The 24303-nt window shown below is 62.0% G+C and overlaps 1 protein-coding gene across 2 annotated transcripts in view; it reads right to left on the reverse strand.

The window, feature by feature from the left end:
- The window catches only part of NIBAN2 (niban apoptosis regulator 2), a 48937-nt gene extending 24634 nt beyond the window's left edge, over positions 1 to 24303 (reverse strand). For both annotated transcript variants that reach the window (XM_068168977.1, XM_068168976.1), the window contains exons 1-2: positions 24161 to 24303; positions 1339 to 1469 (exon numbers count right to left, since the gene is read on the reverse strand). In XM_068168977.1, coding sequence (XP_068025078.1) covers positions 1339 to 1469; positions 24161 to 24215 — 186 coding nt within the window. In that variant the 5' untranslated portion in view covers positions 24216 to 24303. The remainder of the gene's footprint in view (positions 1 to 1338; positions 1470 to 24160) is intronic.

Consider the following 24303-nt stretch of genomic DNA (forward strand, 5'->3'; position numbering starts at 1 on the left):
TCTCCTTACAGAGCCACCCCACACAGCCACAGAGGTCCCCAGGGTGTTTGGAGCCCCAGCCCATCCCAGCAGGGGACAGGACAGGGCACAGGAGGAATGTCCTATTTATACACTGGTGTGGCCAAAGGCTCACACGGTGTCCATGACCTCCTCACCCTGACAGTGCTCCTCAGACATTCCTGAGCTGCTTGCTGGAGCTTTACAATGAAGCAACCACCCTCAGGATGGAGGTACCCTGGGGGGGGAGCTGAAGGCATCTGCTGAGCTGTGAGGAACCCAAGGGAGACCTTGGTGAGGACACCAGGGGGGCTGAAGGCATCTGCTGAGCTGTGAGGAACCCAAGGGAGACCTTGCTGAGGACAGCAGGGGGGCTGAAGGCATCTGCTGAACTGTGAGGAACCCAAGGGAGACCTTGGTGAGGACAGCAGGGGGGCTGAAGGCATCTGCTGGGCTGTGAGGAACCCAAGGGAGACCTTGGTGAGGACAGCAGGAGCTCAGCTCCCACCCAGGATCCTCCAGACCTTTCTCTGGCTCCACACACCCAGTGCCAGGCAGCTTTCAGAGGGGATGGGACGTGTCTGGGTGCCTGAGGGAGCTGTCACCTTTGTGGGTGGGCCAGGGAGGCAGCCAGTGTGAGCACCCAGGGCTTGAGCCTGCTCTCCTGGCTGGGAGGTCTCAGTTTCATCACAAACCAGCCCCAGACAAAAGCAGAAACCCATCCCCATGTGCAACCAGCTCTCCTCCTGCTTCCAGGGCAGCAGCTGCGCTGGCCCAGCCAGGGAGCAGCCTCAAACCATGCGTGCTGGTGGGCAGCCCTGGCTGGTGTGCCTCTGGGTCAGGAGGTGGGAGGGGAGGGCAGGATCCATCCCTGAGTGCTGGAGCCCCACGGGAGGAACCCAGGCCAGAGGCATGTGGCTGCTGCCGATCAGACTTGGAGCCACCTCCTCCTTCCCCCCGGGGTAAGGGACACCTGCCAGAGCCCTCCTGCCTTGCCCTGGGGCTTTCCCCAGGCTGGGCATGGCTCACACCCCGGAGCAGGAGGAGGGCAGCCCAGCTCTGGGCACAAGGGGGTCCCCAGGGCTCCTGCCAGCCCAGGCACCCCCGGGGGCTGTAGCCAAAGGGCAGCCTCGCCCCTGCGGGCTGGGTGTGCCCATTGCAGGGGCTGGCACACAACCCCACCCCCTGGCAGCCCAAAGTGCCGCACGGGTGGCGCCGGCACCTCGGGGGCGGGCCGGGGGCAGGGGGCCGCATCCCCCCTGGGCGGGTGGAGGGGAGAGGGGGAGGTGCAGGGGCTTTGGGGCTGGCTGGGCAGGGGGAGGGGGCCGGGGGGGCTCTTACCTTGCGGTGGAGCAGCTGCGGCTGCGGCCCCGCGCTGCCCTCGATCTCATAGCGCACGCTGTTGAAGAGCGCGACCCCGAACTGCTCCTGGTAGCACCGGCAGAACTCCCCCAGCACCTTCCCCGTCCTCTCTGCAAGGGGACAGCAGGGATGTCTCACACAGGGGCTGCTTCTGGGGGTCTCCTTGCTGAGCAGCCCACCCTGGCACCCTGCTCGGGCACCTTCCCCCTACCCTCCCCACCCCTCACCCCTCCGGGCAGCCTACTGCCTGCTGCAGCAGGGTTCAGGGGAGGGGGCACGGCTGGCTCCTCTGTCCCTGTCCAGCCCAGGGACTAATTCGGGGTCAGGCTGATCTTTTGGGGGCCAGGGTGTTCTTTTCTGGGTCGTGCTGAGCTCTTTTCCGAGCCCCTCAGGTTCTGCTGTGGATTCCTCTCCCCGGCAGGAAATTCCTGGCATCGACTCCAGCTTCCCAAGCGCTCTGCAGCTCCCCAGCCCTGCTCTGACCGCCTCAGCTGGCTGAGAGCAGGGGCACCGACCCGTTCCCCAGCCCCAGGTATCACTCACACCCACCCAGCCTCCCTGTGCCTCCCCCCTAAAGGCAATCCCATGGGCTGGGCAGCCCCGGGCTCGGGGCCCTGCACACAGAAGGGACACTGGGAGGGGAAGGCACAGCCTGGCCCCCACCACATTGCTTAGGTCACCCCTGTGTGAGGCAAGGACCCCCAGCAGGACCTCACATCCAAATCACAGTGAGGCTGAGCTGCTGAGAGAGCTGCAGCAGCCAGGTGCCCCCCCTACACCCCACACTGGAGGAGAGGCCTTCAGCCCAAGGCAACACCTTGCCCCGGCAGCCCCCTGCCCCCCGATGCTCAGGCTGGGGAGGGGGGGACGTTGCAAACCCACCCCCAGGCAGCAGGGACAGAGCTTTCCCTGCCCCAGGGTGGTAGCCACAGAAACCTTTAGATCCTCCTGGGGTATCATCCCCAGTGAGGGAATGGAGCTGTCCCCTGACCTCTGACAGCAGCCCTGCCCCTACTGACACCTGCAGCCTGCCCCTACGGTGATACTGACACCCTGCCCCATGCAGTAAACCCTGCCCCCTCTGCAGCCTGCCCCTACTGACACCCTGCCCCATGCAGTAAACCCTGCCCCCTCTGCAGCCTGCCCCTACTGACACCCTGCCCCATGCAGTAAACCCTGCCCCCTCTGCAGCCTGCCCCTACTGACACCCTGCCCCATGCAGTAAACCCTGCCCCACCCAGCACTCTGCCCCACATGCACCCTGCCCCATGCAATAAACCTGCCCCATGCAGCGCCCTGCCCACTTGGCACCCTGCCCCAGGCAGCAATCTCTGCCCCATGCAGCACCATGCCCCATGCAGCACCTTCCTCACCCACACCCTGCCCCATGCAGCACCATGCCCCATGCAGCACCTTCCTCACCCACACCCTGCCCCATGCAGCAAACCCTGCCCCATGCAGCACCCTCCTCACCCACACCCTGATCTATGCACCAAACCCTGCCCCATGCAGCACCCTCCTCACCCACACCCTGATCTATGCACCAAACCCTGCCCCATGCAGCACCTTCCTCACCCACACCCTGCCCCATGCAGCAAACCCTGCCCCATGCAGCACCTTCCTCACCCACACCCTGCCCCATGCAGCAAACCCTGCCCCATGCAGCACCCTCCTCACCCACACCCTGCCCCATGCAGCAAACCCTGCCCCATGCAGCACCCTCCTCACCCACACCCTGCCCCATGCACCAAACCCTGCCCCATGCAGCACCCTGCTCTGCATGCACCCTGCCCCATGCAGCACCCTGCCTCCTCCCCTCCTCACCCCACCTCCAGACCCATCTGAGGCTCCTCCACCACAAGCACACTCATCCCACAGCTCTGAGCCATAACACAGAATCCCAGCACAGTCAGGACTGGAAGGGACCTCTGGAGAGCATCCAGTCCAACCCCCTCCTAAAGCAGGGCACCCACAGCACCCTGCCCAGGAGCACAACGCCCAGAGGGGAGGGTTGGAAGCTCTCCAGAGAAGGAGACTCCACAACCTCTCCGGGCAGCCTGCTCCAGGCACCCTCACACCACAGAAGTTTCTCCTCCTGTTCAGATGGAGCCTCCTGGGCTCCAGTTTGTGCCCAGTGCCCCTTGTCCTCTCCCTGGGCACCACTGACAGGAGTCTCCTCTCATCCTCTTGCCCCCCACCCTTTAGCCCTTGCTGAGCGTCGCTGAGATGCCCTCGGAACGGGGAAGAAGCTCCACCAGAAAGCAAACCCTGAGCCGAGGAGACAGCTTCCACCCCCCGCCCCCAGCTGCCTTTGGCGCACGGAGCCTCCGCTTTGAATTTCACTCTCAACTTTGCCCCAGAGCCTGTGAAAAAGGAAGAATTTGAGTCGCCTCCAAACAATTTCCGACGGCTCAGCCTCTGCCCGATGGGCGCCGGGCGGGAGGAAGGGAGAAAGGGAGGGAGGGAGAGGGAGGGAGGGCGGAACGGTGCTGGCCGCGCATCCGCGGAGCCGGAGCCAGCGCGATGCTGGGGGCACGAACCCAGACAAAACAGCCTCCAGCGCCAGCCCCGGCACGGCTCGGCTCGGCGGCAGCCACAGCCTCCAGCGCCAGCCCCGGCACGGCTCGGCTCGGCAGCCACAGCCTCCAGCGCCAGCCCCGGCACGGCTCGGCTCGGCGGCAGCCACAGCCTCCAGCGGCAGCCCTGGCACGGCTCGGCACGGCACGGCTCGGCTCGGCAGCCACAGCCTCCAGCGCCAGCCCTGGCACGGCTCGGCTCGGCTCGGCTCGGCAGCCACAGCCTCCAGCGGCAGCCACCCTGCAGCCCTCCTCGCAGCCAAGCCGGCAAGAAGGAGCAGCTTGCCCCAGGGTGCTGCAGCTGCCCCGCGGGGCTGAGCAGCTCCGGAGGAAAGCCTTGCCCCAGGGGTGGTGCTTTGGGGACTGATAAACTCATCCCCGAGGAGGTCGTCGAGTCAGTCAGCCTGGGGCAAAAAGCCTCCGGGGAGACCTTAGAGCAGCATTCCAGTACCTGAGGCAGGCTGCAAGAAAGCTGGGGAGGGACTTGTGGCAAGGGCTGGGAGTGACAGGATGAGAGGGGATGGATTGAAGCTGGGAGAGAGGAGATTGAGACTGGAGATGAGGAAAGGATTCTTTATAGAGTGAGGGTGGGGAGACTCTGGCACAGGTTGCCCAGGGAGGCTGTGGCTGCCCCCTCCCTGGAGGTGTTCAAGGCCAGGCTGGATGAGGCCTTGAGCAAGCTGGGCTGGGGGGAGGTGTCCCAGCCCATGGCAGGGGGTTGGAAGTGGAGGATCTTTCAGATCCCTTCCAACCCAAAGCATTCTATGAGGCTATGATCACAGACTCACTGAATGCACTGTGTTGCAAGGGACCCTCAAAGGTCATCCTGTCCAACCCCCCTGCAGTCAGCAGGGACATCTGCAACCAGAGGAGGCTGCTCAGAGCCCCATCAAATTCAACCTTGGATGTCTCCAGGGATGGGGCCTCCACCCCCTCTTGGGCAAGCTGTTCCACTGCTTCTCCACCCCCAGAGGAAAGAAGTTCTTAATGTCCAGCCTGTGCAGACTGAAGGAGTTGGGGCTGTTCAGTCTGCAGAAGAGAAGGCTCCCAGGTGACCTCATTGTGGCCTTCCAGTATCTGAAGGGGGCTACAGGAAGGCTGGGGAGGGACTGCTCAGGATCTCAGGCAGTGATAGGACTAGGGGGAATGGAAGGAAGCTGGAGGTGGGGAGATTCAGGCTGGAGGTGAGGAGGAAGTTCTTCCCCATGAGAGTGGTGAAGCCCTGGAATGGGTTGTCCAGGGAGGTGGTTGAGGCCCCAGCCCTGGAGGTGTTTAAGGCCAGGCTGGATGAGGCTCTGGCCAGGCTGATCTAGTGTGGGGTGTCCCTGCCCATGGCAGGGGGGTTGGAACTGGATGATCCTTGTGGTCCCTTCCAACCCTGACTGATACTATGATCCTAATCATCCCTGCTCCAGTTTAAAGCCACTGCCTCTCATCCTATTGCCCCAGGCCCTTCTAAACAGTCCCTCCCCAGCTTTCTTGTAGCCCCTTCAGGTACTGCAGGGCTGCTCTAAGGTCTCCCTGGAGACCCCCCCAGTGAGTGCCCCCCCCACCCTGGGGTGCAGAGGAGATGATGAAGGTTCACCACTGCTCCCTGCCTCACCGTGCCCAGCCATGGGCTGAGGAGAGGGGCAGGGGGCTGCAGGAGGTGGCCACCAGTGTGGTGAGGAGGTGAGACAAGGTGACATGGGATGTGGTGCCTGAGAGCTGAGAACAAGGGTCATAGGCTCATGAAATGGTTTGGGTTGGAAGGGAGCCTTCAAGACCATCCAGTTCAAACTCCCAGCACTCAGCAGGGACAGCAGCAGCTACAGCAGGCTGCTCAGAGCCCAGACCAACCTCACCTGGGATGGTTCCATCCATGGTGCAGCTCCCACCTCCCTGGGCAGCCTGGGCCAGGCTCTCACCACCCTCAGTGTCAAAACCTTCTTCCTTCTCTCCAGTCTGAGTCTCCCTCTTTTAGTCTCAAACCCTCACCCCTTGTCCTGTCACATCAGGCCCTGCTCAAAGGTCTGTCCCCAGCTCTCTGCTCAGCCCTTGAAGCACTGCAAGGCCACCAGAAGGTCTCCCTGGAGCCTTCCCTTCTGCAGGCTGAACACCCCCAGCTCTCCCAGGCTGCCTCTGTAGAAGACACATGACTGGCAGCAGCAGGGGAGGACCAAGCCCTGCCAAGCCCTTTCACTTCAAGCCAGGCTTCTTGCTTTTTTCCCCAGCAGAGAGCAGGACTCCTGCTCGTCCCAGCACAGAAATTCCTCACCCTGATTTTTGGCATCTTCTCTTGGCACACAGAGAGCTCCTGGCCAGGCCTTGCCGTGGCTGCAGCTCCCCACAACACAACCCAGTGACCTTGGCCAGGGCTCTGGGCAGTGGTGCTGGCAGCTGAGACCCCAAAGGACATTCTGAGGTTTCAGCTCCTCTCAGTTCATGGGAAACAAACCAGAGCGGGGCAGGCATGAGGCTTAGTCACTCATTCTTCCCTGATTAACACCAGGGCCAATTAGGAGGCTTGAAGTCAGTGGAGAAGCAAAAGTTGGCTATGTGCAGACACTGAAAGCAAAGATTTGCAGCCAAACAGCCAAGGTGCCTAAAGCTGCCCCAGCTCAGCGAGTCCCCCTCCACCCTGGGGTGCAGAGGAGATGCTGAGGGTTCACCACTGCTCCCTGCCCCACTGTGCCCAGCCCTGGGCTGAGGAGAGGGGCAGGGGGCTGCAGGAGGTGGCCACCAGCGTGGTGAGGAGGTGAGACAAGGTGACATGGGACTTGGGAAGATGTGGGCTGCTGGAGGTGGTGCAGCCAGATTCTGCCTGAGAGCTGAGAAGCACAGAGTCACCAGGGCTGGAAGGGACCTGAGATCATCAACCTGTCACCCAACACCTCCTGACTATGCCATGGCACCAAGTGCCACATCCAATCCCCTCTTGAACACTTCCAGGGATGGGGACTCCACCACCTCCCTGGGCAGCACATTCCCATGGCTAACAACTCTCTCTGGGAAGAACTTTCTCCTCACCTCCAGCCTAAACCTCCCCTGGCACAGCTTGAGACTGTGTCCTCTTGTTCTGGTGCTGCTTGCCTGGGAGAAGAGACCAACCCCCACCTGGCTACAGCCTCCTTTCAGGTAGTTGTAGACAGCAAGGGTCATAGACTCATGAAATGGTTTGGGTTGGAAGGAACCTTTCAAGCTCATCCAGCCCAACCCCCTGCACTCAGGAGGGACAGCTGCAGCTACAGCAGGTTGCTCAGACCCCTAACCAACCTCACCTGGGATGGTTCCAGCCATGGTGCAGCTCCCACCTCCCTGGGCAGCCTGGGTCAGGCTCTCACCACCCTCAGTGTCAAAACCTTCTTCCTTCTCTCCAGTCTGAGTCTCCCTCTTTTAGTCTCAAACCATCACTCCTTGTCCTGTCACATCAGGCCCTGCTCAAAGGTCTGTCCCCAGCTTTCTGCTCAGCCCATGAAGCACTGCAAGGACACCAGAAGGTCTCCCTGGACCTTTCTCTTCTCCAGGCTGAAAACCCTCTCAGCCTGGCCTCACAGCAGAGGCTTCCAGCCCTCTGGAATGTCAAGGGATGGGAAGCTCACACTGATGATGCCAGTGGGTGTCCTGGGCCCTCCCCAACACCTCTATGTGGGGCTCAGGTTCCCATATGGGAACCAGCTAAGCCACCCACTGGCTCCTTCACCTGGCTGTACAAAACCTCCTGGCACCTCTGGGGGCTATGGAGGGCATCTCCCTTCCCAGCTGCACAGCCAAGGCCACCCACAAGCAGCCATCCCTCTATGAGCAGCACTGGCCACATGTCCAGCAGAGAGCTGGAGGGGTCTGGAGACAGGTGGCAGCTCAAGAAGCTGTCCCCAGTCTCCTCCTGGCCCCTTGTCTGAATTCCCAAGGGTGAGGGTGGGATGGGTCTCGGCTGGCTCCCCCCCAGCCACTGCCCGTGCTGGGCATGGGCTCAGACACCACAGCCCAGTGCTCTGACAAGCTGGGTGCACAGGCAGGGACCTCATGGGGTGCTGCCAGGTGTCCCCAGCCACCTACACAGCCCTCTCCCAAGCCTGGTGCTGGCTTTGGGGTGGCTGGGCTCCCTGCACCGCTGCCGTGGGGGCCAGCACCCCGCTCCCCAGCACACTGATGCTCACCCACTGCAAAGAGCACCCTGCAGAGGCACCAGGTCCCAGGCAGCCAGGGGCACTGGGCTGGCACAGGCTGTGCTATGTCCTCCAGGCAAAGGCAGGGGGCAGCCCCTAGCTTTGTGGCCACAGAGGGGTGTCACCAGGACCCACTAAGGCCTGGCTCAGCAGAAGCTCCAGCCCCAGCCCCCTGATCACAGACCTCATCTCTTGCTCAGCCTCCAGTTCCCTCCTCCCCTCCCCAGTGTTCCCATGACTAAGCCACACGTGGTGGCTGCAGGAGGAGATAAAGGAACTCTCCTGCAGCACTTTTGCATGGGGGCAGCAGAAAAAGGGCTCTGGGTACCCCAGCTGGCAGGCAAAGCCCCAAGGCCAGGTTGGGCATGGAGCGGAGTGGGACGTGGGGATGGAGGCGTAGGGTCCAGCTATGCCATGTCAGCTCTCCCTGTGCCCTCCACAGGGACCCACCCAGCCCCTCCCCATCATCCACCCAGCCAGCACAGCCACCAAGGGCACTGCAGGGCAAGTGGCTGCCAGGAGCACATCCTGGCATGGGGATAGAACAGGCAGCACAGGTTTGCCCTTGTGCAGGATGACGCCTGAGGAGCAAGGAGCCCGAGGCTCGTCTGGGTGAAACCAGCCAGGAGAGGCAGCTCCTGCTCCTGCCCCTGCTCCTGCCTCTGCCCCTGCCTCTGCTCCTGCTCCTAATCCTGCTCCTGGTCCTGCTCCTAATCCTGATCCTGCTCCTGCCTCTGCTCCTGCCCCTGCCCCTGCTCCTGCCACTGTTCCTGCTCCTGCCTCTGCTCCTGCCCCTGCCTCTGCTCCTGCCCCTGCCTCTGCCCCTGCCTCTGCTCCTAATCCTGCCTCTGCTGCTGCTCTCCTGCCTCTGCTCCTGCTCCTGCCTCTGCTCCTGCCTCTGCCCCTGCCTCTGCTCCTGCTCCTAATCCTGATCCTGGTCCTGCTCCTAATCCTGATCCTGATTCTGCCTCTGCTCCTGCCTCTGCTCCTGCCCCTGCCCCTGCTCCTGCCTCTGTTCCTGCTCCTGCCTCTGCTCCTGCCTCTGCTCCTGCTCCTGCCTCTGCTCCTGCCCCTGCCTCTGCTCCTGCTCTCCTGCCCCTGCCTCTGCCCCTGCCTCTGCCCCTGCCTCTGCTCCTGCTCTCCTGCCTCTGCTCCTGCCCCTGCCTCTGCCCCTGCCTCTGCTCCTGCTCTCCTGCCTCTGCTCCTGCCAACACCCCAGACCGGTTGTGCCACAGCAGCCATCACCCAGCCTAAAGCAGGGCCAGCTCAGTGGCACAGGCAGCAGCCCTGGAGCAGCAGCAATGCAGGCTGCAGCCCCACAGGCATGCACAGACCTCATATACTGAGAGGTCATGGCCCGGCCAGAGCAGCCCTGGTCCAGTTTTAGTCCTTTTGAAGCAGGACAGGAGCTGAAACTCATCCTCAGTAGGACTCCAAAAGCTGCAGCAAGCTGCCCAAGCTGGTCCAGCAGCCCAGACTGGCTGTGTCCTTCCCTTAGAAGCATCTCAACACCAGATTGGCTGCATGCTTCCCTTGGAAGCATCTCCAGCACCAGAATAGCTACATCCCTCCTTTGGAAGCATCTCCAGCACCAGACTGGCTGTGTCCTTCCCTTGGAAGCATCTCAACACCAGACTGGCTGCATCCTTCCCTTGGAAGCATCTCCAGCACCAGACTGGCTGCATGCTTCCCTTGGAAGCATCTCAACACCAGACTGGCTGCATCCTTCCCTTGGAAGCATCTCCAGCACCAGACTGGCTGCGTCCTTCCCTTGGAAGCATCTCCAGCACCAGAATAGCTACATCCCTCCTTTGGAAGCATCTCCAGTACCAGACTGGCTGCATCCTTCCCTTGGAAGCATCTCCAGCACCAGACTGGCTGCATCCTTCCCTTGGAAGCATCTCAGCACCAGACTGGCTGCATCCTTCCCTTGGAAGCATCTCCAGCACCAGACTGGCTACATCCTTCCCTTGGAAGCATCTCCAGCACCAGCAGCAGCCACAGACATGCATGGACCAAGGCAGAAGCCAGCCCTCATCCTCACCTGCTGTATGACCAGGGCCAACCCCAGCTCCAGCACCTCTCAGAGCAAAGCCAAGAGGGAAAAAATGAACTGTGAGCTCCAGATGACCCCCAGAGACCTCATCACCCAGCCAGCCTGACCAGATCCTTCCTTGCAGCTGCCTGCATCTGCTGCCTGCAGGTCACTGCACTGTGGTGGGGACACCAGGGCTCCAGAAATGCCACCCTGGTAGCCCCTGACTCACAGCAAGTGCATGGCCAGAGCTTCTCTCCCTCATTACCCTGGAAATCATGTGAAAATGAGAGTGCTGCTTTAAATAGCCCTGGCCATGGCCAGCAGCAGAGTCAGCAGATGTGGCATTGAGGAGGTCAGATCCTGCTGCACTCAGCAGCACCCAGCAGCGGTGCCCTTCTTGCTCCCCATCCACTCCATACATCCATGAGCTGTGGAAATAGCTGGAGGTGGGAGAGAGTCTGGCAGGGACAGGGATGTGGCTCAGCACAGAGGCTCCTCAGGGCTAGGGACCAGCTCAGCTCCCCCAGCACTGGGCTGTGCTGCTTGTTGCAGAGGATGCTCAGCAAAGCTGCTCTTCAGCTGAGCATCCACCCCATGGTCCTCCAGTGGCCCCAGACACCCCGGGGATGTCCTGTCCCCTTTCCCCATGTGGCAGGAGCTTGGGAGGGCAGCAAAGGGTTAAAGCTTGAGGAGAGAAGGTAGGGGAGGGTGCACTGCTCCTCTGCACCCAAACCAACCTTCCCCACTCTGCACCTCCCCCCCCCCCCCCCGCTGCACCAGGGCAAGGTGCCGGCAGCCATGCCTTTAGGCACACAAAGCTGCCCCCTGCTCCCCAGCTTCCCCCAGGCTGAGCTGGCTGGCCCCAGGGCATGGCCACCAAGGTCATGGACTCCCTAGGGACAAGGAGTGAGTCCCCCAAGCATCCTAAGCGGGATGCTTGGCCAGGGGGGAGCACCCTGGCTGCACTCAGGGGCTGGGGGTCTCACAAACACAACCCATGGGGGGGCAAGGGGGCACAGCGGGCATGGGATGGGCACCAGGTGCTCATAGGGTTCCAAGCTGCCCGTGGTGAAGCTGCACATGTGCCCATGCACACCTGTGCCCATGCACACCTGTGCCCATGTACACATGCAGCTATGCACACACCTGTGGCCATGCACACATGCAGCTATGCACACACATGCAGCTATGCACACACCTGTGCCCATGCACACATGCAGCTAGGCACACACCTGTGGCCATGCACACATGCAGCTAGGCACACACATGCAGCTATGCACACACCTGTGCCCATGCACACATGCAGCTAGGCACACACCTGTGCCCATGCACACATGCAGCTAGGCACACACATGCAGCTATGCACACACCTGTGCCCATGCACACATGCAGCTAGGCACACACCTGTGCCCATGCACACATGCAGCTAGGCACACACATGCAGCTATGCACACACCTGTGCCCATGCACACATGCAGCTATGCACACACATGCAGCTATGCACACACCTGTGCCCATGCACACATGCAGCTAGGCACACACATGCAGCTATGCACACACCTGTGCCCATGCACACATGCAGCTATGCACACACATGCAGCTATGCACACACCTGTGCCCATGCACACATGCAGCTATGCACACACATGTGCACATGCACACACGTGTGCCCATGAACACATGCAGCTATGCACACACCTGTGCCCATGCACACATGTGTAGAAACAGGCAGAAGGATGCCCACACATGACCAAACCTGCATGCACAACCCCCGGCACACACACTCATGCACACCAGGACACACAGCCAGGCCCACTCACACTCCTGCCACACACATGAACAACCTTGTGGTCACTCCAAGAAGGACACTGAAGGGCTGGAGTGGGTCCAGAAAGGGGCAACCAAGCTGGGGAAGGGTCTGGGGAGGAGCAGCTGAGGGAGCTGGGAGTGTTCAGCCTGGAGAAGAGGAGGCTGAGGGAGACCTCACTGCTCTCTACAGCTCCCTGAGAGGAGGCTGGAGCCAGGTGGGGGTTGGTCTCTTCTCCCTAGTAACAAGTGATAAGACAAGAGGAAATGGCCTCAATCTGCATCAGGGGAGGTTTAGGTTGAACATTAAGAGAAACTTCTTCACTGAAAGGGTTCTCAAACGCTGGAGCAGGCTGCCCAGGGAGGTGGCTGAATCCCTGGCCACGGAGGGGTTAGGAAGAGACAGAGATGCGGTGCTGAGGGACATGGCTTAGCAGCAGCCATGGTAGTTAGGGAGCAGTTGGACTTGATCATCTTAAAGGTTTTTTCCTACCAAAACCATTCTGTGGCTCTATGTGCACAAACACTCCCATGTCCCCCCCCCAGGCACACACACACTCCCCCCCCACCCCACCCCCGCCAGGAGCTGCTGGAGGCCAGCAACAGAGCCAAGTGGGAACAGTCATCCACACAACCTCCCCTCAGCCCACATCCCATTTTGTACGCCCCAGGGCCCACATCTCTCAGGCCAAGCACCCTCTCCACAGCCTTTTCCAACCCTCCCCTGCTCCCAAACACGCTGAGGGGGCTGAGGGTGCCTTTGGAAGCCCATCCTTCCCTGGGGAGCCCCCCTGGCTGCGTGCAGCTGCCGTGGAGCAGGAGCAGCAGCACGCCCCAAGCCCCTGTGGGATGCCTCAGGGACCTCTCACCAGAGGCTGGGAATTTTTCCCTCTGGTCCAGAAAGAAAGAAAAAAAAGGAATGGGAAAAAACCAAACCCACCCAAACACCAAAAAAAAAGGACAATAAAGCTCATTGAAGCAGAGCCCCTGGGCTGGCTGAGCCCTGGCCCCCGCACTGCTGACGAAACCTGGCCGGGCTCCTTTCCCCGGCCCCCGCGGGACAGCCTGACTCAGCGGGGTGCAGGAAAGCCCCAGATCCTCCCCTCTGCCTCCACCAGCTGTGCTGGCCCCTGGCCCCTCGCTGCCAGCTCAGCAAGGGCTGAGGGATCCGTCTGCAGAGCCACGGAGAGGAGCAGACTCATCACCAAGGGCTTTGCCGGGCGTCCCCGCCCTGCTGAGGGACCCTGCGCCGCGCTGCTGCTGGCCCATGGCATGGTGGCAATGGCCCACAGGTCACCCCGCTGGCAGGGGGCACCTGGGCAGCATGTGCTGGCCTGGACACATTTGCCAAGGCAGCCAGGGAAGGAGTTAATCACTGATGGAGTTGGTAAATGATTAGCAAGCAGGGGCGGGGTGCTGGGGGGAGCGTAGGCTCCCAGAAGGCATAGGACCAGTGTGGCACGGACAGGCACCTCCAGGGGCTGGCACATGGTGCCCCCAGCCCAGACAGCTCACACCTCAGGGAGGGGAGAATGGAAGGGAGCTGATTTCCACCTGGATGAAGGCAGCAAAACCAGAAGGCTGGCTCCTCAGCCAGATCCTGGATGCAGGCAGGGCTGTGGTGAAAGGTGGTGGGCACTGGTCACCAGGACCACCAGGATCACTGGTCACCTGTCCCCAGTGTGCCAGGGAGCAGTGGCCTGGCTGGTGGTTGCCATGTTTGGTGTATGACCAGGGTAACAGAGCCAGCAGCATCCTGCTTGCACCCAGCTGTGGGGAGGGGAACCTCAAGGAAGGATGGGCAGGAAGTCATCCAAGCATGGACTTTGCCAAGCTGACCCTCTGCCCCTGCCCTGCCCCTCAAGTCTGGGCTGCTCAGGTTCTTCCCAGCAGCTCAGGAGGACAATGAGAGGCTCTTCCAGCAAGGGAAACTGAGGACAAGGCCATCACAAGGAGGCTGATGTCACCAGCTGGGTAAAGGGTGCCCAGGTCATCCCTCACTCTGCACAACTGCTTGGACTAAAAGTGCCCCAGGAGGTTTCTCACTGTCCCTTGGCCACGCTCACGTGCCCCAAATCCTGGCATGACGCAGACAGCATGTCTGGGTTTTCCCTGGTGAGGGTGCACAGCATGGTAAGAATGGGATGCACACATGTTGGGGTGCCCAGGACACTGGGGATGGGGTGCACAGCTTGCCATGGATGCACTGCCCAGTACCCCATGCTGAGCCCTTAGCCCCAAACCAGCAGCACCCTACAAGCCCCAAGCACCACCTGCAGCTACTGAAGCCCACAGGCATGGCCCATGGCCATGGACTGTCCCCACTGCCTGCTGGGCACAGAGCCCTGCTGCTGTGCCACCCACCCTGCCCACCTCCTCTCCCTGCTGCAGGGCTGAGCCCAGGTCGCTGCAGGACTGAGCCCAGGTCGCTGCAGGGCTGAGCCCAGGTCGCTGCAGGTCTGTCCCTATGGGATCTCAGGCCAGGCAGGGTCCAATGGCTCTGGGCAGGGTGAGCATCAGCAAGGCAGGGACAGGGCAGGAGGTGCCACTGTTGACGGGGCACTGAGCAGAGCCAGAAGCTGCTGCCTCTTCCTGCAGGGAGCCAGGTGAGCAGCCCACAGCACCTATGGGTGCACCCTAAGGGTTGAGGACTTTGTTCATTTCCACCCAGAAACACAAACTCCTTCATCTGGGCCTGGCTGAGCACCCCCTGAGAGCTCTTCCCAGGGTGATGCTGAGGCTGGGGGAGGGTTTGAGCTCCCCACCTGAGGGCACATAGTGGCAGACAAGAGGCTCAAGGAGGGTTTGTTCCTCCTGGCAGCAAAACCCAGGGGCTGGCCCAGCAGTGCCTGGTATTTGCCCTTCTCATGCAGACCAGGAGAGACTGAAACAGGGAAAAACAAACTGCAAGAGGGGGAGCAAACACCAGGGACAATTTCCTCTCTTATCTCCCTGCACCCAAAAGCTCTCTCCACACAAACCCACCCAGAACCAGCCTGCTGTGTTTCTGCTCCAGGCTGCTGTTGGGATTTGGACTGAGCTTATCTGGAACAAACTGGGAGTGGGGGCTGCTCCCAGGGCCTGCCCTGGCTGGTGTTGTGCTCAGCACCAAGGGTCCCAGCAGGACAGGGTCCAGCACTGCTCCAGATCCACTGGGAGCATTTCCAGCTCAGCTTGGAGGCACAGCCTGGGTGCAAAGGGGATGCATCCTGCCAGCCCCTCGGCCGCAGTCCCGTGCAGCCCAGTGGCCTGCTGCCCTCTGACTCACACCGCTGTGGGCAAGGGTGGGCAGCACAGGGGGTGGGCAGCACGGGGGGTGGGCAGCAGGAAGGGATGAGGCAGCAGAGCCTCGGAGAAGAAACCAGATGGGCTCAGGCCTGAACCGGTTCGTCCTCTCTCGCCGTGCCTCTGCCGCTCATGGCTCTGCCCCCGGATGAGTCAGAAGCGTCCCCAGTGCCAGCTGAGGGCTGGGGCACCCTTTGGGGCCAGGGCTCTCCGCTGTGCCGCCGGCGAGGTGCGCACCTTTCGCCCGCACCTGGAGGCATCCGCCATCCCGACAGCCGGCAGCACCCCGTGTCCCTGCGGATATCCCCAGGGATGCTCCCGGGGGCTCCGAGCCCCCCCGGGCAACACCCACCCTGCCTGCCAGCACCGCGCCCGGCCCCGCCGGTTGCACAACGCCGCTCCCAGCGCGGCGCAGAGCAAACAAACCTGCCGAGGATCGCACACCGGGCACGGAGCGAAGCCGAGCAGCGCATCCAGCAGGGGCTGCTCGACCCGGCCACGGCCAAAACAAACCCCAGCCTAGTCCTTGAGTGCGCTCCAGAGACCCCCTGGCCCGCCGCTCCCCAGTCCCAGCCACAAATCCGGGCTCAGCCTCCCCGCCCCCCGCAACAGCATCCCCGCTCCCGGGGCTCGGGGTCACATCCAGCCCGGTGGGTGAGGGACTGGTGTCCAGATACGTGCTGGTGGGTGTTTTCCCGTGGAGTGGATGCCGGTGTCCCACTGCTCGCCGGGAACAGCGCTGCTGTGGGGCTGCGTGCGAGGAATGTGCTGTGAATAACAAAGAGCACCGGAGCCTTTGAATGGCTCTGGGAGAGAATGCTCGGGGCTGGACTGAGCCCAGCAAGAGATGGCCGCCCTGAACCTCCCTGCCCAAACAACCACTGAGGGATGGGGCAGGAAGAGATCCCCTCCTGGCCACCCAGCCCTGCCTGATGCAGGCAGGATGCTCCTGCCCTGTCCCTTCCCCTCTGAGCAGCCTTCAGGGGTGATGCTCCAAAGCCCCGGGGTGCAGGCACTCATACAACCACCCCAGCTGGGCTGAACGCTCCCCAGCCCAAGGAGGGCACAAAGACCAGGTCCAAGCCCACCAGAAAAGGTGACTGCACTCACAGGCCCATCAAGGTACATCCCACAGGCAGGGAGGTGGCTGTGGGGATATGGAGCATCCCCACTGAGCAGCTTAGCTCAAGCTGGGTACCACTCCTAAACTCTCTGTGCTGGACCAGGGCCCCACTGCCCTCATCCTGCCTGCAGGGATTCACCCTGCGTGGCCCTTGTCCCTCAGGGTCCCACCAGCACCTGGCCAAGCTGGAGGAGAGTTCCAACCCGCTGGTGCTCAGCCCAGGGTGGGTGCTGCCCCCCAGCAGGGTGGGACCCAGCATCACCCCTCCCCAGATAAGGCCCTGCTCACCCACCAGCACCAGCCCGGCAGCGTTGCACCCACGCCAGCGTGGTGCAAGCCCCACCGCAGCTGAGTCACCACCACGTCACAGGCAGTGGTGACAGGGCTGGTGTCAGGGGGTGGTGACAGGCAGCAGCGTCCTCTGGGTACCCACATGGGGCCTTGTGGCACCTGGGAGCTGCAGGACTGGGGAGGCCTTCAAGCCAAAGGGTCCAGACCCATCTTGGGCCTCTCCAGGTCTCTCATGCTCCAGGTGCTGGGGACAGCAGGCTCTGGATGGTCCTTGCTCTGGGATGCCCTGGTAAACGCTTCTGTGCTGGACAGAGGACACACAGACAGTCCCCTTGTGTCCCCTCCCATGCCTGGCTCCAGAGAGAGGAGCTGAACCTGGCAGGCTTTCCCTCCACCCAGCTGGCTGGTGCCAGTGGGAAACCCAATCCAGCACCACAGGAGGAGACCAAACAAAGACTTTTATGTTCCTCCAAAGAAAAACACCAAACCAAGAGGTACTTGAACAAAACAGCCCTGAGCCTGTTCTGGGCTCTGCCTCAGCCCCTGTTGCTAGGCTGGTTCCAGTGCCCAGCTCCTCTGCAAGGCCAGGGCAGGACAGAGGGTCTCCACCTGCCCCACAGTGTCCATCCCACACCATGCCCCCCACACCTGCTCCCTCCTCCCCATGGAGAGCAATGCCCCAGACAAGGGTGGCCACATGCTCGGTGTCTCCACAGCCCCTGGTGAACCATGGATCCCCCTGGCTGGTGAGCCCCTGCCCCACGGGGTTGGCAACCAGTGCCTCTTGGCACACAGAGCATCACTGTTGCCTTCCTCACTGTGGGAGGGTGGCAGCAGCCAGCAGAGCCAGGCAGCTCCTTGTGAGAGGTGAGGCAGGGATGATCCTAAGGCAGGGATGTTCCCCAGACAAGGGTCTGTCCTGGTTTCAGGTGATGCCTTGCATGAACTGGGAGCAGAGGGAAGGCCTCAGGTTGCTTCCCATGGCTGAGCCACCGCTGCTCTGGGTGCCTGGGAGCTGGCAGCCCCACTCTCCTGCCCCACGCAGCAGCACTGAGGTCACCCCTGCTTTGGGGCATGTCTTTTCATGCAGGAAATCTCCCCAAGGGGCATCACACCTAGTGCTGAGCAGAGCTGGCAGAGGGAAGGAGCCAAGACCTGCCCCAGGAGCCACCAACATAGCAGGAGAGGAGGAAGGTCCTGTCCTGAGTCCTCTGCCAGCTCCAGGGCAGAGTCCCATCCATCCCTGGGGACTCCCATAGCAAAGGGGTCCAAGTCCCCCAGAGCAGAGTTGGGAGCCTGGCTGGAGGCAGGGATAGGTCCCTGCTGGACAAAGGCAGGAGGGCATAGAGAAGGGCAGCTGGAGCTGGGATCTGCACCAAACACTGCTGCCCTTTCCCTTTGTAAAGGGGAAAAAGGTGGAGCCTTGCTCCTTCCTCCCACTCTGGTCCAGCAGCCTGGGAGGAAATCTGCTTGCAACGAGTGGCTCTGCTCAGCCCCTTCCTCCCTTCCTGCCCCCTGGCACTGGGCTCTCCTTGGGGCTGGTGTGGGCACATCCAGGCATGGGGCAAGGCTCAGGAACCAGCCACGGGCTGAGGAGGGGACACAGCTTGTCTCACAGCCAGCCACCAGCCATCCTCTGGGGACTGCAGCCCCCCTGGGTGCAGCAACACCTTCTGCAGACTGTGTGGTGGGATCAGACCTTGGTCCTGCAGGGGCAGAGCAGGTGCTGAGCCCCACACTGGAGAGCTGGTGCTCACCTGCCTTCAAACCCAGCCCCAGCAAGCTCCCATGGATAAGCAACCCTGGAGCCCTCCAGCTCTTCCTCCAGCCAAGAGCTCCAAGACACAGAGCCCAGGGCCCTGGGGGTGTGGGAGGTAAGAGCCCTGTCCTGCAAGCTGCCAGCTTTCCAGCTTCCCCCAATGGCAGCAAGCTGCCAGCTGGGCTGGGCAATGCCCTGGTCACAGGATGGTGCAAGAGGGCAGGAAATGGGGCAGGTGGGTCTGGTGGTGCTCCCTCCCCATGGGCTGACACCAGCCTCCTGCCCATGAGTCCAGCTCCAGGGTCTGGCCGTGGGATCCACCACCCATTGCACCTGCATGGAGCAGGGCTGTCTGCACACCTAACCCTGGGCTCTTTCAGGGCTCCTCTGGTGACTGTCCCCGTGCCCATGTGGCACGTTGGGTGTTCCCTGCATGGGGCAGGACTGGCAGCATTGTGGCCACAGCAAAGCTGGGGTGGGAACCAACAGCTTGTTGCAACCTGCCACGGGGCTAGGGCAGAGGGAGAGGAGCCTGGGGAGGGTGGGATAGAGCTGCTGGGGCAGGCTGAGAGGTGCTGAGCCTCCCAGGTTCAGAGCCAGCCTCTGCAGTGATCTGGGGACAGCAGGGAGGCAGAGGCTTGGGAAATCCCAGCTCCCTGCTGGGCTTCCCTTGCTAGGTGCCTGCAATGGGAATAAGGGGGGCTGACTCTGCAATGGAAGGGGGGTCCTGCTCTGTGGAGGGCTTTTCTCTCACTGGGCTGATCTGAGGGCCCAGAGAGAGCTCCCAGCTGTGGTGCTAGCTCTGCTCCTCCTGCTCCCAGGCAGAGCAGGGATGTCCTCCATGCGTGCCTCAGCTTGCTCAAGGCAAGGCCTTTGGCTAAGGTCTTGCTGGGGGGAGGCAGGGAAAGCCTCATCCCTCCGGGGGGGAAAGCCAGGCTCTGCCCCAGGGCTGAGCACAGGACCTCCTGCCCATGCGGGAAAGCCACCAGCAGGAGAGGCTCCTGCAGCTGGAGCTGTCCCCTGCCCAAACACGCTGGCTCCCAGCGAGCCCCGTGCCCCAACACGACGGCTGCAGGTAAGCCCCAGCTTGCCAGAACCAGCCCTTCCCGGCTGGCAGGGAGCCCTGACATGCCAGGGGAGTTATTTATTTCCCGATGAAAGACACACACCTCCTTAGGAGAAACCACTCCACATCTCCAGCACATTGCCCACACCGATCCCTCAGAGCCTCCCTGCGTCGCTCCCGCCCCGGGGCAGGGTGAGGGCTTCAGCCTCCAGACCAACCCCAGAGCCCATCACCAGCAGCCAGCACCTCCCGTGCCGACTGGAGCTGGGCTGTGGCCAAGGCTGGGAAACGAGTGTCACGCTAAAGGAAGCCACGGCAAACCTCTTCCCGCTGCCAGCAGCTCCCCCTCTGCGGCACACCGCAGCCCGGAGCCTCCGGGGTTCGCCAGGCACCTCCGCAGCCCAGCCCCGCAGCCCAGCCCCACAGCCCAGCCCCGCAGCCCAGCCCCCAGCAGGCTGCTCCCCCGGTGACAGCAGGGACCCGCTGCAGCCAGCAATGCCCAACGAGGCTGGGTGGAAAGAAGCCAGCTGTGGGGCTGGTGCAGGGGGGCAGGGCTGGTGTCACTTCTGCCACCGCTGCTGCGTGGGCTGCTGGCTGGAGGAAGTCCCACCCCTAAATTGCGGCTGCTTCGTTCTGTAATTAACGGCTCGGTGACTCCCCGGAGATACCAGGACGAGGCGTGAGCTCTCGGGGACCCTCCCTGCACTGCCGCCCACCTCCTCGTCCCTCATTCTCCCTGGGCAGTTTCACCCAGAGCCGCCAGCTCCACAGGGCAGAGCCACCCAGATCCGCCCCATGGGGCTGGGGTGCACCAGGGAAGAGGTTACTCCAGCACAAGGGAAGAGCTTCATCCATCCCTCGCTGAGGACACCTATTGCCCTGGACAGGAGGCAAGGCACCCAGCGACCTCTCTGCTTTGCCAGGAGCCCTGCCAGGACACCCCATACCTGTCACCCCTGCGTCCCCAGCCAACAGTGCCCTTGCTGGCCGTCCCAGGATGAGGATCCAGCCCTTGCTCCAGCCCTTGGAGCAGACTTGGGAGCACCTCCCCACCCACATCTGGGAAGAAGAGGAGGAGGAAGGCAGCCGAAGGGTGTTCACAAACAAGCCGGGTGACTCAAGCCAGAATCACGTCCGTCAGGGGACAGCAGAAGGAAACGCTTACCACCAGCTGCACATCACCACAGCTCCACCAGGGCTCTCCAGGCCCACGTGTGGCCAGGGAGACCACGGAGAAAGGGAGCAGGAGCTGCAGGCAGCACTGGCTGAACACCACCCCGGTGCAGATCACACACCCCCACCCCCCACACCGGGCTGCCCCCGCAGCCCCAGGGCAGTGGAGCATCCCCGGTGCTGGCAGGGATGCTGCCTGCACAGCTGCCCAGGCAGCAGGAGAAAGAGCCCAGTCCTGAGCCACCAACACACAAGTCACATGGGGGTGGCTTGTGGCCCCCAGGTGACACTGGCATCAGTCTCACAGCAGCCACCATCGTGTGGGCTGAGCCAGGGCATGGAACCTTCACCACATGGCTTTGGTGGCAGAGGTCTTGATGCAGAGGGGACCGTGTCATGCATGGCATGGGAAGGCTTTTCACCCTCTCCCTCCTGCTCCCAGCAAGGGGGAAGGATCTGGCCCAGCATCTCACCATCTTCCCCAGCCCCAGGGCTTGCTGCGTGCCCGGCTGGCACAGCTCTGCTGCTGTGAGGGGGCAACGCCAAGCCCAGAGAGCTCCCGTCCCTGCTGCAGTTAGGTGTCACATCAGCCTGGGCAGCTCCTCCAAACGCCCCAAAGTTGGGAGAACAACTGGGAGAAGGTGCTGGGAGAAGGGAAGGGATCCTGCCTGAGCAGCGGCAGCAGAGAACAGGCCGAGCTAGGCAGGAAGACCTGGAGTACTCCCGGCGCGGCGCTTTGCATGCCTGACAGCAAGTCCTGCCTTGCCTGTTGGGTCACAGCCCCTCCCAGCTCCAGGGGCCTTCACCCAGCCAGCAGCCCTGCTGCAAAGCAGATTGGTGCTTAGTGAACCCATTGCACTCCCTGTTTTTCCCAGGGAGGTGTCCCATCAGAGGTGTGGGTCCCCCCCCACTCCTCCTGAACCCTGGGAGCTGCAGCAGGGCCCAGGACATGGATCAGCCCAGCCTCCACAGCCTGATTCCACAGGAATCCTGTTTTCCCCAGGAAAATCCAACTGTGCCCCCCCAACTCTGCTGAGCAGGGGCTGACCTCCAGCTGTGTGACAGCTTGGTCCCTGCCAGGGTGCAACCATCCAGCCTGGCCTCACAAACACCTCATTTCTGACCCGGCAGAGACAGATTCCTGCGTAGGAAACCCAGACAGGCTTTTCCTTGTTATTCTTCAGGATTAGGACCACGGGGCTGGGAGAGGAGGGAGTTATCTCAATGCATCAACAGGAGAGTCAGGATGTGCTTTGGACCTGAATATGCTGAGCAGCCACCCAGAGCTGAGCTGGTGCAGCCTCCTGGATCACAGACCTGAGCCAGGACAACCTCATGGGTCACAGATCCTAGCCAGCACAGCCTCATGATCAGACCCAGTCCAGTACAGCCTCATGGATCACAGACCCTAGCCAGCACAGCCTCATGGATCAGACATGACTCTGTAGAGCCTCATGGATCAGACCTGACCCGGCACAGCCTCATGGAACAGACCCTAGCCAGCACAGCCTCATGGATCAGACCTGACCCTGTACAGCCTCATAGAACAGACCCTAGCCAGCACAGCCTCATGGATCAGACCTGACCCTGTACAGCCTCATAGAACAGACCTGAGCCAGCACAGCCTCATGGATCAGACCTGACCCTGTACAGCCTCATGAAACAGACCTGAGCTGGCACAGCCTCATGGATCAGACCTGAGCCAGCACATCACAGAAGCATAGAGTCACAGAATGGTTGGGTTTGGAAAGGATCTCTGAAGATCAACAAGTCCAACCCCCACCCCAGAGCAGGATGACCTAAAGCACAACCTCATGGATCAGTCCTGAGCCGGTACATCCTCATGGATCAGCCCCAAGCCAGCACAGCCTCATAGACTGGTAGCGCTGAGCTTTAACCATGCAACCCCCCAGCCCCACAGCATGTTACAAGCTCTCCTTCACAGCTCACAAACCTGCTGGCACCCTGTTAAGCCACACACCACGTAGGCATTCCTGCCAGGACACGGGGCCTGGCAGGGAGGATGTGCTCCAGTGTATGCTACCAGACACCAAGTCTGTGTGCCGGTACCATGGCAGCTGTGCCACGCTGCTCCAACAGTGCCAAACCTGCACCAGCTTTTGCCCCCAAAGCCCTGGGGGAAGAATGGCTTCAGAGCCTCTCCCACGGCTTTATGGTGGCGATGGAGGAAAGATAGGACAGGGACAGCTCCAAACCCCAGGTGCTCCCCGAGCCCTGCATGAGGCGCACAAGGTCCAGCGTGAAGCCAGGCTCCTCCGTGCCGCCCGACTAGGTGTGGCTTGGCGGGGGGGTGGCTTAACCTGGTGATGAGGAGGGGTTTGCAGCCTCGGGAGCTGAAACCGAAGCCGGAGGACGAAAGGGCTCGGAGGTCAAGTCCTGCCCGCTCGGGAGCCCGGGGGAGCAAAGCGCCAGCCTCACAAGTGACGCAGGGTGGCTCGGGGCGGGGGACACGGCACTCAGAGCAGGGGTGACCCCACTTAGGGGGTCAAGCAAGTCACCGCAGGCACCAATTAGCAGCCCTGCCGCCCCGCCAGCCACCGCCTCGCACAGACCCGTGCCTGTGCAGCCCTAATCCCACGTCCAGCCATTCCCAGGCGATTCCCAGGCGGCACTGGCCAGACATCCTGCCGGGACAGACAGGCTCTCAATGACCACATTGTCACCCCTCCCCGTCCTACAGAGACGGCGGGAGGACTGCTGTGGCAGGTCTGGAGCATCCGAGGGGTGCAGCCAATCCTTTCTCCCCCGTCCGAAAGCCGTTGGAGAGGTTTCCCTGGGGACGCCCCAGCCTTGCCAAGGGGAAGAAAGTTCATCCAGCGGCCCAGCCCCAGCACACACCCCCCCATGCTGACAGTGGTTTCCCAGCACAGGACCCAGCTTGCCAGCACCTCACAAAAGCCCAGCTCCCCCCTTTCCTCCCCACAGCCCAGCGAAGCTCACTCAGAGCACGAACACGCTCCCGGTCCCTGGAGCCAACACAAACACCCCCGGCACAACCCAGCCTTTCATTTGGGAAGCAGACAGGCACCTCGGGTGCGCCCCCCCAACAGTACCCTGGGCTGTGCCCAGCCGAGGGGACAGGCAAAAACACAGACTGGGAAATTGCAACGTGGTGGAAAGAAAGGGGGGGGGAAGGAAACTTAAAGTATGAGAAAGAAGGGAAAAGCAGGGGGAGGGGCTCCGGGCGGGGGGGTGGGGGGGTGGGGGGAAGGGGTGTCCCAGCCTAGATTGAAGAGAGAGGTTGGGACTGGGACAAGAGAGGGATTTTGGTTTGGGACAAGAGAAGGACAAGAGTGGGATAAAAGAGAATAGCCTGGGTGGGATAAGAAAGGGATCTCAGCCAGGGTGAGAGAGGGATGGGACTGAGATAAGAGAGGATCCTGGCCGGGATAAGAGAGAGAACCCCGGCTCGGATAAGAGAGAGGATCCTGGCTGGGATGAGAGGGATGGGACTTGGATAAGAGAGGGATCTCGGCAGGGTTAAAGGGAGCAGGGGATGCGCTCCGAGAGCTCACCCGCGATGTGCTGGCGGCGACCCTCGTCCAGATGCGTGGAGACCACATCTCCCATGGCGAGCCGAGCCGAGCCGAGCCGGGCCGAGCCGAGCCGGGCCGGGCCGGGGCGGGCGGCGGCAGGAGCAGCAGCAGCAGGAGCAGCA

The sequence above is a fragment of the Melanerpes formicivorus genome, unplaced genomic scaffold (genome assembly GCF_026170545.1).
Source record: "Melanerpes formicivorus ecotype bairdi unplaced genomic scaffold, bMelFor1.0.p_v2 SCAF_162, whole genome shotgun sequence".
NCBI lineage: Eukaryota > Metazoa > Chordata > Aves > Piciformes > Picidae > Melanerpes > Melanerpes formicivorus.